This window comes from Ptiloglossa arizonensis, chromosome 1 (assembly GCF_051014685.1).
Source record: "Ptiloglossa arizonensis isolate GNS036 chromosome 1, iyPtiAriz1_principal, whole genome shotgun sequence".
In the NCBI taxonomy this organism is placed as follows: domain Eukaryota; kingdom Metazoa; phylum Arthropoda; class Insecta; order Hymenoptera; family Colletidae; genus Ptiloglossa; species Ptiloglossa arizonensis.
Window position 1 is genome coordinate 24502237 of NC_135048.1, and position 12362 is coordinate 24514598.

The 12362-nt window shown below is 35.1% G+C and overlaps 1 protein-coding gene across 2 annotated transcripts; it reads left to right on the plus strand.

Moving 5' to 3' along the window:
• The first annotated feature begins 862 nt into the window (after positions 1 to 862).
• LOC143150362 (15-hydroxyprostaglandin dehydrogenase [NAD(+)]-like) lies at positions 863 to 7301 on the plus strand. Of its 2 annotated transcripts, none has more exons than XM_076318582.1 (7): positions 863 to 1139; positions 2395 to 2567; positions 3493 to 3619; positions 3909 to 4015; positions 4989 to 5162; positions 6000 to 6118; positions 6761 to 7301. In XM_076318582.1, exons 2-7 carry the CDS (start codon positions 2475 to 2477, stop codon positions 6912 to 6914), a joined length of 774 nt encoding a protein of 257 aa, XP_076174697.1. In that variant the 5' UTR covers positions 863 to 1139; positions 2395 to 2474; the 3' UTR covers positions 6915 to 7301. The 2 variants fall into 2 exon arrangements, with proteins under 2 accessions (XP_076174697.1, XP_076174705.1); XM_076318590.1 differs by having other exon boundaries at positions 1130 to 1269; positions 2260 to 2567.
• Positions 7302 to 12362: the final 5061 nt, after the last annotated feature.

Sequence of the window (12362 nt, forward strand, 5' to 3'; positions counted from 1 at the left end):
TAAACATTTACGTTTGGCCACTGCATTGAACATTTACGTTTCTCTGCTATTGAATTCGTCGAAGATTGTGTGAATTAAATTGAAAGAAAATTCGAATCGATGGGAAAATTTCAAGAAGACATTTTATTATATAGAAATTAATTTTAATTGTCACAGTAGAGTCTCCTCGTTCGTTAAAATTCCTATTCTAATGGAATGTGGTATATTGCATTGAATCAATGTTAAGAAATCGCGACAGAAAGCAAAGAATCATTTAAACGAGTGCATAATAAGTGCAAACGTAATTCTGAACGTATTTTATCACGTTTCAAAATAGTTGAAGAATTGTGTAAGCCCAATTTAAGCAAGGAACAGTAATTTCAAAAAGGGTAGAAACTCTCAAACCGAAAAGAAATCAAGAAAATATACAATATTTTCGCAATATTATTATATTCCCTTAATTTCTAAAAATTTAGAAATTTCTGTTTTGGAAATCTTTGCTTCTACGAATCTGAAGACACAGACTAGATTTCTCTTCGCTCTATTTAAAAGATCCTTCTCCCTATCGCAAACTTTTTTAGTCATTTCAAATATGATTTGAATTCGAAAATTCACTCGAGCCAAATCCCTCGAGAAATATTCCAAATTGAAATTTTATAGTCACCAGTCCCTTCCCCTCCCCTGAAAAAGAACAGATTCGATGCATTTTAATTTTTTGTCGCGTGCAATCTTTGACTTTGGAAAACTGCTAAAGTTCAAGGGGCGAGGTGTGTCGCAATAGTCTGATCGGTGTCGATAAACGACTCGTGTATACGAAAAACGTCACGGCGCTGGAGGTCGAAGATCGTGATACGAGAGCGAGAGGTTTCTTCCATATCAACTCGAAGGAAACCGTCGAGCAACGAACGTCTGTCACAGACAACCAAGTCGCAGCCGATTGTCCTGTTGTTTCTCTCGCGACGTCAGTTCGCACGAAACCGTTCGCGTCTTCTAAACTTTCTAAACTACGAACCCCGAAGTTTCACTCGGTGTCGTTTTTTTTTTTCGTTAAATGAACGTGTCCATATTGCACCGGATGTTCCACGAAGTTACTGCGCAGGTGTGCCAACCGTGACTCGCGTCGAGAACTATAATCTTCGTTGAATTTCATCTCTGGAAAGGTAAACAATAATCGTGGATCGCTTTCGCGGTGCAAATCGTTCGAAGAACAATGGACTCGTGACATTTCGGTCGGAAAGAGTGTCTCAACTGTTGCTATACATTTTCTGGATAATTTATTCTGAACGACGGGTGAGAGTTGTAATTTTACTATTAGAATTAGAGCTAAAGATTGTATATTCTTGAAATCGTGTCTAAGGTAGTTTTGATACTTTTGTAAATGTGACCTAGAGCTAGTGATTTCGGTTAGAAAATGATCATTTCGATATTTGTGAAGATTTGAATTGGAGATCGTAACTTTGGTTAGAAAATTGAAATTTCTATAGCTGTACCGAATCTAGATCTAATTAATTCTGAATTTAGATTTAATTGGACCTACAGTTTGCGATTCTAATGCTCTGGTAAATAGTTCGTAGTCCAGAGTACGTAATTGTGATGCTCTAGAAAATAGTCCCAAAGTTCCCAATTCCAATTTTCCAAAAAATAGTTCCAGAGTTTGTAATTCCAATGCTCTAGAAAATAGTCCAAAAGTTAGTACTTCCAATGTTCTAGAAAATAGTCCCAAAGTTCGTAATTCTCATGCTCTAGAAAATAGTCCCAAAGTTTGTAATTCCAATGCTCTAGAAAATAGTGCTAAAGCTCGTAATTTCAGTGCTCTAGAAAATAGTCTCAAAGTTTGTAATTCCAATGCTCTAGAAAATAGTTTCAAAGTTTGTAATTCCAATGCTCTAGAAAATAGTGCTAAGCTCGTAATTTCAGTGCTCTATAAAATAGTCCCAAAGTTTGTAATTCCAATACTCTAGAAAATAGTTCCAAAGTTCGTGATTCCAATGCTCTAGAAAATAATTCCAAAGTTTGTAATTGCAATACTCTAGAAAATAGTACTAAGGCTCGTAATTCCAGTGCTCTAGAAAACAGTTCCAAAGTTTATAATTCCAATGCTCTAGAAAATAGTGCTAAAGCTCCTAATTTCAGTGCTCTAGAAAATAGTCCCAAAGTTTCTAATTCCAATGCTCTAGAAAATAGTCCCAAAGTTTGTAATTCCAATGCTCTAGAAAATAGTGCTAAAGCTCGAAATTCCAGTGCTCTAGAAAATAAAAGTTCGTATTTCCAATGCTATAGAAAATGATCCCGTTGCTCTCGACACACAAGAATGTATAGCATTCGTGAAACACTCGTTCGGACTGCAAACTGTCTCAAGATTCAATATATTGTCTCCTGTCAATGACGATGGAGTAAACAGGGAACGTTGTTAAGGTATTTCGAGGACCATCGAGGAAACCAAGTGTCCCGATCGTTGACGTACACTCGAGTAAACGCGAAGCGGAACCGAAACTATGCAGATCAAGGACAAGAGAGCGATCTTGACGGGAGCTGCGAGTAACCTGGGACATACCATTAGCAGAGAGCTGCTGCGAAATGGCGTTACTGTAAGTCGTCGTGTTTAATAATCACGAGAAAATCAATCTCGGTTTGTCCAAGCGAGATAAACTTCCTGTCGGTGAAACGGGGACAATATTCCAAGGAGAAAAGCTGCTTGAGAAAAATTTATCCGTGTCACCGCGAATGCATTGGCGCCGGTGCCAATCGAATTACGCGCCTAACCGCGTTCCACCAATCGGGGCTCGAAAGCTCGAACGTTGTACGTTTACAGTGGCGTAGAGAAAATTATTCGAAAATCAGTACGATAGAATTCTATTTGTGTGAACTTCATTTGTGTGAACTCTGCTTATCTAAGCACCATTTAAACGAATTTTCTTTATTTGAAATTACAATTATCTGAACTTTTTTTATTTGGAAGCCCATTTATCTGAATTATCTTTATTTGAAATTACATTTATCTGAACTCTCTTTACTTGACTGTTCATTTATCTGAACACACTTTATTTGAAATTACATTTATCTGAACTCTCTTTATTTGAAATTACATTTATCTGAACTCTCTTCATTTGAAATTACATTTATATGAACTTTCTTTATTTGAAATTACATTTATATGAACTTTCTTTATTTGAAAGCCCATTTATCTGAACTCTCTTTATTTGAAAGTCCATTTATCTAAGCACCCTTTATCAAAAAGAAATTTTCGTCAATGTTCAATTAGTGAACTATTGAATTCCTATTATCCGACGATAATACGAACGAAAATGAAAACAAAATATATGACACGAAGCAATCTTTTAATTAAAATACATAAAATTGCACGTGAGAATCAAGAACAGTGCAAAAAGCTGATTTTTCAAATATCTTAAAATATGATTTTCGTACTTGTACAGTTCTTCGATTTGTCAATTCGATTGTATTTCCCTTGATATTTCGACAGAAATTGTTTCATCGTGAGAATCGGGATTTCAGACAATCGCGATGATCGATATTCGGGAGACTGCTGGGATGCAAGCGATGGACGCGCTGAACGCGGAATTTGGTCGCAATCGAGCTATCTTCTTCCGGTGTGACGTCACGAAAAATTCTGAATTCGATGGTGATTATGAACAAATTGCTGTTGAAGCAGACTGATAAATTGCGGGGAACGAGGTAGAAGTGGAAATGTTTTAAAAGATTAGTCGATAGAGAGGTAAATTTTACATAAAATAACACCAAAGAATACTTTTTCTTTCTTTTTTTTTTTTTGATATTCTTGAAATATATACATCTACGCAGGAAGCATAGTTTTGGGGAAAGGAGTGATACTTCTACGTGTAAATATTTTTAAATTTCTGAAAGGACTGCTTGCATTACATTTATTATTGTCCTGTGTGTCATTATGGTAGAGACATTCAAGAAGGCTGTGAACGCATTGGGTGGTCTGGAGATTCTAATAAACACTGCCGGCGTGATTGATGAAACCGACTTCTCGAAAGCAATTGACGTGAACGTGGTAAGCGAGAGAACGTTTCGAAGATAACGCGTTCAAATGAAACATAGACGTAATTGGTAAACGTCTTGTCGGGATTAAACGAATGGGTGTCTAGAAGAAGGGCGTATGTTACGTAAAATGTACAGGAGACTTTAAAAACAATTCCGTGGCTCGTTGTAACAATTAAAGAAGCAGTTAACGTGTGCATTTCTTCCACTTTGAAAAATAAATAATGATCCAATAATGAGAGAACTAACTTGTTGACTGCGAATAAAAAATGGAGTATTTGAATGTGTCAATTTTTCAGGAAGAAAATTTTGCAATAAACTTCTTCCGTTTTGAGAAATAAATAACAGTCGAATATTGAGAAAGTATCTTGTTAACCGCAGATGAAAAATTGCTGTAAAAGTGTATCGATTATTTAGAAGGAAAGTTTGTAACGTATGTTCATCTCCTATTTTGAAAAATAAATAATAATTTAGCAACGAGAGAGTAACTTATTAACTGCAAATGAAAAATTGCTCCAAAAGTGTAATAATTTTTTAGAAGGAAAGTTTGTAACATCTCCATATTCCATTTTGCAAAATAAATAATTTAACAACGAGAGAGTAACTTATTATCTGCAAACAAAAAATTGCTTTAAAAGTATATCAATTTTTTAGAAAGAAAATTTGCAACATCTCCATCTTCCATTTTACAAAATAAATAGTAATTCAATAACGAGAAAGTAACTTATTAACTGCAAATGAAAAATTGCTCTAAAAGTATATCAATATTTTAGAAATAAAATTTGCAAGATCTCCATCTCCTATTTTGCAAAATAAATAATAATTTAATAACGAGAGAGTAACTTACTAACCGCAACAATCAAAATTGGGCGAAAAAATGTGTCAATTTTCCAAAAAAACAAATTTGTAACGTACGCCCTTCTTCTAGACACCGAATATTCACGGTCCAATCGTTGTAATTTGTTAATCGACGCCGATTCGCGTAGACCGCCGTGATACGCGGAACGCTTCTGGGAATACAACAAATGCAAAAGGACTCCGGCGGCAAGGGTGGCGTTATCGTAAACATTTCGTCTATGGCTGGTCTGTACTCGTTATCGCAGTTTCCAGTGTATTCAGCCACGAAACACGCCGTGGTTAGCTTCAGTCGTTCGTTCGCGGTAAGTTATGACTTATTGCTTGCTTAATTAATAGCAACAATTTGCCACGAATACATGTAAACATCTTTAGGTCCGGGAAATCTTTCGAAACCTCCTTTCTACCGCACACGAACGATCCTTGTGACTTTTCATCATCTTGTCATAAAAATTTGATTTTTGATCTACCCAAATGCATTAAATCTTTTCAAATTTTTGAACAATGAACTCAATTTTTTCCATTTCCCCCTTTGGTAATTGTAAATTTCGCTACATTCCTAGCACTCTATGTTAGAAATTACGTTAAATTGTTGTGAAAAAAGTAGCTGAATTTTTAAAGAAACTTCCAAGAGACTATTTATTAAAAATATTATTCTCAGACAAAAATATGATCCATGTGTTAAGTCACAATTGTACATCGCAAAAATGTAACAATAAGGATTAAACACGATTCACAAGGTAGTTTAATTATTTCAACGATGCTTAATTCGAGTTTTACATTGTCAAATGTATAATATTAAATTATTCGGAAAGTCATTTTGCTTTTTTTTGTGAAAATGGATTTTTTTAATTTGAATGTCAACACGATTTTTTCAGAGTGAATAAATATTTTATTAAATTATATATTCTCCATTTTGGAAAACGGAATGACTTTCCGAACAACCCAATAGTTGAATATAAAACTGATCGTCACTGTATTAATTCGATGACTCATCGATCGTCCCCGTAATCGACATTTTGATCCAGCTCTACAATTAACAAATATCATTATGGCTGCCAGCAGACATCGATCGATAGATGAACTCTAAGCCACGCTGTTACCCTTTTGTTTTTAATTACCCTATTGTTTCTCGTTTCCAGCAACCCTATCACTACCAGAGGACAGGGGTGAGGATAATAGTCCTGTGCCCCGAATTTACACCGCTCACGAACGATCTTCCAGAGGAAGAAGAATGTTTCCAGAAATATCGACCACAGAAGTATGTCGATAAGAAGTATCAAAATAAATAATAATTCAATAACGAATTATTACTTCTTAATAATAATTCAATAACGAATTATTATTTCTTAATAATAATTCAATAACGAATTATTATTTCTTAATAATAATTCGAATTATATTAATAATAATGAGTCCAACAACGAATTCGTTCCACAATTTCCTCGTAACTGTTCTCGTTCGATTCTACAACTCGTGGAATTTTATTTTCTATTTTTATTTATTTTCTATGTCTCGCACCGTGGTCACCGATTAACTGAACTTATTCTTCTTTTGTTATTTTATTTCTCGTCAATGTTTCCAGAAATATCGACCACAGAAGTATGTCGATAAGAAGTATAAAAATAAATTTTATACTTCTATAGTTTTCATAATAAATAATAATTCAATAACGAATTATTACTTCTTAATAATAATTCGAATTATATTAATAATAATGAGTCCAACGACGAATTCGTTCGACAATTTCCTCGTGACTGTTCTCGTTCGATTCTACGACTCGTGGAATCTTATTTTCTATTTTTATTTATTTTCTGTTTCTCGCATTGTGGTTACCTGAATGCCACCGATTAATATAATAATACCTTACTTATTCTTCTTTTGTTCTTTTATTTCTCGTCAGAATCGACAGCCTCGCTCACGGACTAATTTACGCGATCAGATGCGCTCAAAATGGCAGCATTTGGATCAGCGAAAATGGGAAACCGGTCTACGAGATTCAAATGCCCGACAGTCTGCCGCAGAAACCTGAGGACTCCGCGTCCGAGAAACATTAAAACGAAAAAGGCACATTAAATGGAAAAATTCGATCACGTTGGTCCCACGAGTACCAGTACTTGGTATTATTGTGGTCGCGATACCCGGTGTTCGCGGTATTGACAATCGCGTTACGAAATACAATACCTAATCGAAGCCGATAGAGGTGTTTGTAATCGACTCGTTAACAATTATTACGCTCCGCGTTCAACTGGAGAGTTGACTCCTGGTTATCGGTTATGTATAAATATTGCGCGTTCCGTCGCGACGATAAAATTTTATTAACGAATTTACGAAGAACGTGATAAAAAATACGTTTCACAAAGTTGTGGTCTTCTCAATTCTGTGTAACCTGTACGAAGTATATAATGTGTAAATAAATCGAATAAATCGCAGAGTGTTCGGTAGTGCTAAGTAGTGATGAATGTTGAAGAGAAAAATTCATTTCGCGATTATGTTTCAACCCTGACTCGACAAAGTGGGAAAATCTTGTATACTGTGTTTTTGTCTTGTTAAATTTTAAGATCAATTAAGAATTGTAGAATCGTCGATGGTATATTTGTTAGTAACGTTACAAGTTTATTTGGTTAACGTAATTATTATTATTTTATTAATTTACACTCCTTGGAGGGTAGGGTCTGAATACGAGGAGCGATATTTTAAGAAAATTATTTACAATTTACAACGTGTCCGTTTTATCCATGTACCATGGAATATCTCACGAGAAACCGTAAATAATCAAAAAACTAAGTTCTTGAAAATATTGTCAATATTATATGGTAGAAATAATTTTTCCATTCACCTCCATATCGAACAACTTTTGTAGGAAAATTTATTTCATACTATCGGTTGGTCGTGAGATATTCTACCGTATCGAGACAAGTGACAGCCTTCTGTTTTTCATTAAAAATTTGTAGTCCTTTTCTTTGCAAAACACCCTGTGTACACAGAACTCCAAAGTTCGCCTAAGATTTCGAAAGAGAACACTACTACTGTACATCCATCTCAGAAAGACTGGTTCACATGACAATACTTTGAACAAGTTTCTTCGAGGTTAATGTATAGTACACAGTTGAAGAAAATACCTCTGATAGGAATTTTTGAAAAATTTCTCAACGTTTACTTTCACAATCATATTATCGATATTATTACCCAAACGACTAATATCGAAACTACCATAAAAATGCAATTTATATGTGAAAAGATGGATTTCTCGTGTCACTGCTCGGAGGTATTCTTTTCAGCAGCTCACAGTACATATCAAAGACCTTGTTCAGCAAGCACTCGGACAACGTTTCGAAATCGACGACGAATCTTCGAAACTGTCTAATCGAGCCCCCCTTCCGAGATTTCGGAAACCCCTCGAGGATTGAAAAAAAAAAATGTTTCGAAGACCCCAGGAACGCGGCGCCACGATATCGGACCCACTAAAGGCTCGATTAGCCGAAAAAAACATTGCATAGATCCCTTGAACTGTGATTCGTATCTTTTATCGTACAGTCCGGAGAAAGAACGTGAAAAAGTAAGTAACAAAGTGGAGGATTCTTTTCTCCATTTCTTATATACTGAACATGGAACGTTGACGATAATTTTAAATTAACTTCCAATTTAATAATAATGACAGTAGTATTTTATACGAGTGTTGACTGAGTCTAATGCACGTGAAAAAAAAAATTCTATAATTTCTTTTCGCGCTGTTTGTGTTTCGTTCTCGGTAACAAAATTAATTTCAATCGGGTGTGTCGATACGAGGAATTCGTGTGGATGCATCTACCCTCTGGTGGATCGCTATCGGGGTAGCGTAACAACCTCGAAACATTCGTGTACAGTGCGTTCACATCGGATACACGTGGCAACACAAAATCAATAGTCGGTCGCGAATCGACGTGCCATGTGCACAAAACTTTATAATCGGGTCGAGTGAACGATAACCCGGCAACATCCCGTACAGCATCTACGTAGAGGTCGCCGGGAATTGAGAATGACAGTCGGGTTAAAAAATATTTATCGCGTAGAAATGCGCGACGCGCGCCAAACATGGCGCCGCAGGTTGTACTTCTCGCTTTAACAGAGCGAGTGCGGTTTCTTCTACGGTTTCCTAGAAATCGGGTCGTTTTCTACGAAATAGTCTTCAATCGAGATTCGTGTAACCGAGGTTTCTAGATTCATTCAAATACTGCAAGCAGAAATAATTTCATCGAAAGTGAAAACTATCATTATACGATTTTTTACCAAATATTTTACAAATTTTTTTTTTCATTAAAATTAGATCGATGTAAATATTGCAACCAGAAATAATTTTATCGAAAGTGAAAACTATCATTATACGATTTTTTACAAAATTTTTTTCAAAAATTTTTCTTTAATTAAAATTAGATCAATGTAAATATTGCAACCAGAAATAATTTTATCGAAAGTGAAAACTATCATTATACGATTTGTCACCAAATTTTTTCCAAAATTTGTTTATTAATTGAATTTAGATCGATGCAGATACTGCACTCAGAAATAATTTCATCGAAAGTAAAAAGTATCATTATACAATTTCTCCAAAATTTTACAAAATTTTTTTTTTATTCAAATTATATCGATGCAGATACTGCACTCAGAAATAATTTCATCGAAAGTGAAAAGTATCATTATACGATTTTTTACCAAATTTTTTCCAAAATTTTTTCTTTAATTAAAATTAGATCAACGTAAATATTGCAACCAGAAATAATTTTATCGAAAGTGAAAACTATCATTATACAATTTGTTACTAAACTTTTTCCAAAATTTTTTCTTTAATTAGAATTAGATCGATGCAGATACTGCACTCAGAAATAATTTCATTGAAAGTGAACTATCATTATACGATTTTTTACCAAATTTTTTCCAATATAATTTTTCAAAAATTTTTCTTTAATTAAAATTATATCGATTCAGATACTGCACTCAGAAATGATTTTATCGCAAATAAAAGGTAACATTATACGTGTAATTTTCGCTAAATTCTCTCCATTTATTTATTCGAGTATCAACGTCTGTATTTTTTCTCCTTCCTCATTATTTCGTTTTTCTTTCCGTCTCTTTTATTCTTTATCAAAGAGAGATTTCTCCGTTAGATTAATAAATAAATAAATTGTTATATCTTCGGATAGTAGGTCTTTTAAACGATAAGAAACTTTTTAAACAAAGGTTGATAGACCTAACACGATATTTTTTTTTAGATAAATCCTTGTGCAAATATTCATTCGCCAACTTAACGAAATTCAAACAAAGAGAATTCGTTTAAAATTGTAAAATATAATTATACAATGCTCCTCGTAATTATATTTACGGTTTCTATTGCGTAATTTGGTAAGGGATGGTCACGAACGAAATTAATCGTTATTCGACGAGCACCGAGTTGCAGTGATAACTTTGAGAACATTTATCTCTCTCAGAAACGAAGATCACCTTGAAATCTTTAAATGGAACTATATCATTTTCTGTACTCTTGATAACGTGTAATTTTTATTTTTCTTTTTTTTCATATTTAACGGAGTAATAAATTCAACTATAATTATGTAGATTACACACGCGAAAAAACGTGCGATCTACGAGCTTTGTACGGGCCCGGAATCGTGAGAAAATTTATGCACGAACCTATTAACATTAAACGATAGCGTGTAGATGTTACGAAACATTTTACAGAAGTTCACCGGTGAGAAACATTTTTAAGGTAAATTTTTCATTGCACAATTTACCTTGAAGAAAATACTCCGAATATTATGAAAATATTGCGTGTTATTAAATAATAATTATCGATTTTTTTCAAGTCGAATTTTCGACGAGAACTTTTAATTGTAACGAACAGTAATTAGTAACATTGCGCAGATACCCGTATCTTTGTCATAATTAATTTTCATCAAGCGAAGTATACGAATTGACAAATAATAATACATCGGTACGAGTTTTGTGATTATCTCACTTTTTCCATTTGTTGTTCTAAGCACACGTTCTTGGAAAATTTCCTTTCCTAGATCAGAAAACCGACTCCCTTGATAAGTTTCCACCTCCCTGTAGACCAGATACACTGAAGTTACGATTTGCTTCTAAGAAATGTAACGATTATTTACAATGTTTAAAACATCGATAACTTCAATCGTCATAATACTTGAGCGTGAAATCTTCGCCATAAACAACGACAAAAACATCGAAAGCTTCTTCAATAACACTTCAATAACACAAACGATTATTTGATTCCTTTAATGAAATATCATCCGCAATGTTACTTCCATAAATTCGATTCCAATAATAATTGATCGCGAAATCCTCGCCAGTAACAACCACGAAAATATAAAACTCGATTTCACCAAGGTAGTCGATCATTTTGTGCGTTTATCGCCTCGATGTTATGTATTTACGGCATGCGCCAATATGAAAAACACACACGCTAATCGTGTGCAGAAGATACGAAACCTTTAAGATAATACTGAAATTAATACGTTTACTAAATTTTCGTGCACAATAGTGTAATAAATTTAATTGATTCTCGCTGTTCCGTAACTTCTTCGATTTTAGATTATCGTTATAAGAAGAACACGCGGAAATTGAACAGAAACTGTATAAAAAAAATACGATTAATAATTTAATGTTGTAATTAAACAACAACGATAACGAGAAAAGCTGCGCGGAGAAGTAGAAAAAATAGAATATACCTAAAAAGCAAAAGAAAGGAAAGCGTAGATATAGAAAAACGAAAAAAAAAAATAATAATAATAAAATCGAAAAAAAAGCCTACAGTGTGTTAACCAAATAACGATCAAATTAGAAAACAATCGCGGTCTTTGTTGAATTGTCACATACGATCCCAAAGGCCAACGAGAACGATCTCGAGCAAAACATTCCGCGTCGTAAGCGCGTGCAGGATCCTCCGGGTCCAATAAAATCACAAATCGATTCTAAAACCGCGCCACGCGATGGTTTCGCAACGCCCTCGGGATGCGCGCGCAGCCTATTCGGCGTTGATCGCGTCGCGCGTCGCGCGTCGTTTGCGCGTAATCGCTCTTGAACCGCAACAAAGCGAGGGGAAGAGGAACCGAAAAATGCAGGAGAGGGGAAAAACGGCGCGCGCGTTGTTTCCAGTTCGTCGGTCGGTCGTTCGAAATAAAGTTCACCGCGACCCGATTCATACCGGTTTCCAATATCGCCGACGAAACGCGCGTGCGATTTCACAGTGATTTATCGGCCGCGCGACGAGACCGACGTTAAATGCACTTTTCCCCCGATAAACGTCCACGGAGCACGAGCTGCGCGTACGTCGACTCTTTATCGTCCCTGCGCGCCACACGACTCCGAGTAAATTATGTTTTTCCGAGGCTATTTACTCGCCACCGTCTCCGTCCGTGACTCGCTAACGAAACAAAACGAACAATAAACCGGTCACGAGAAGCGACAAAAGGTTGCCCGTGTTAGAACAAACGTATAGATTAAATTATCCT

Coding starts and splice junctions, on each gene's coding strand:
- LOC143150362 (XM_076318582.1), top strand. CDS start 2,475: ATGCAGATCAAGGACAAGAGAGCGATCTTGACGGGAGCTGCGAGTAAC. Junction 4,016..4,988: donor AAGCAATTGACGTGAACGTG/GTAAGCGAGAGA, acceptor CGATTCGCGTAG/ACCGCCGTGATACGCGGAAC. Junction 6,119..6,760: donor CAGAAATATCGACCACAGAA/GTATGTCGATAA, acceptor ATTTCTCGTCAG/AATCGACAGCCTCGCTCACG.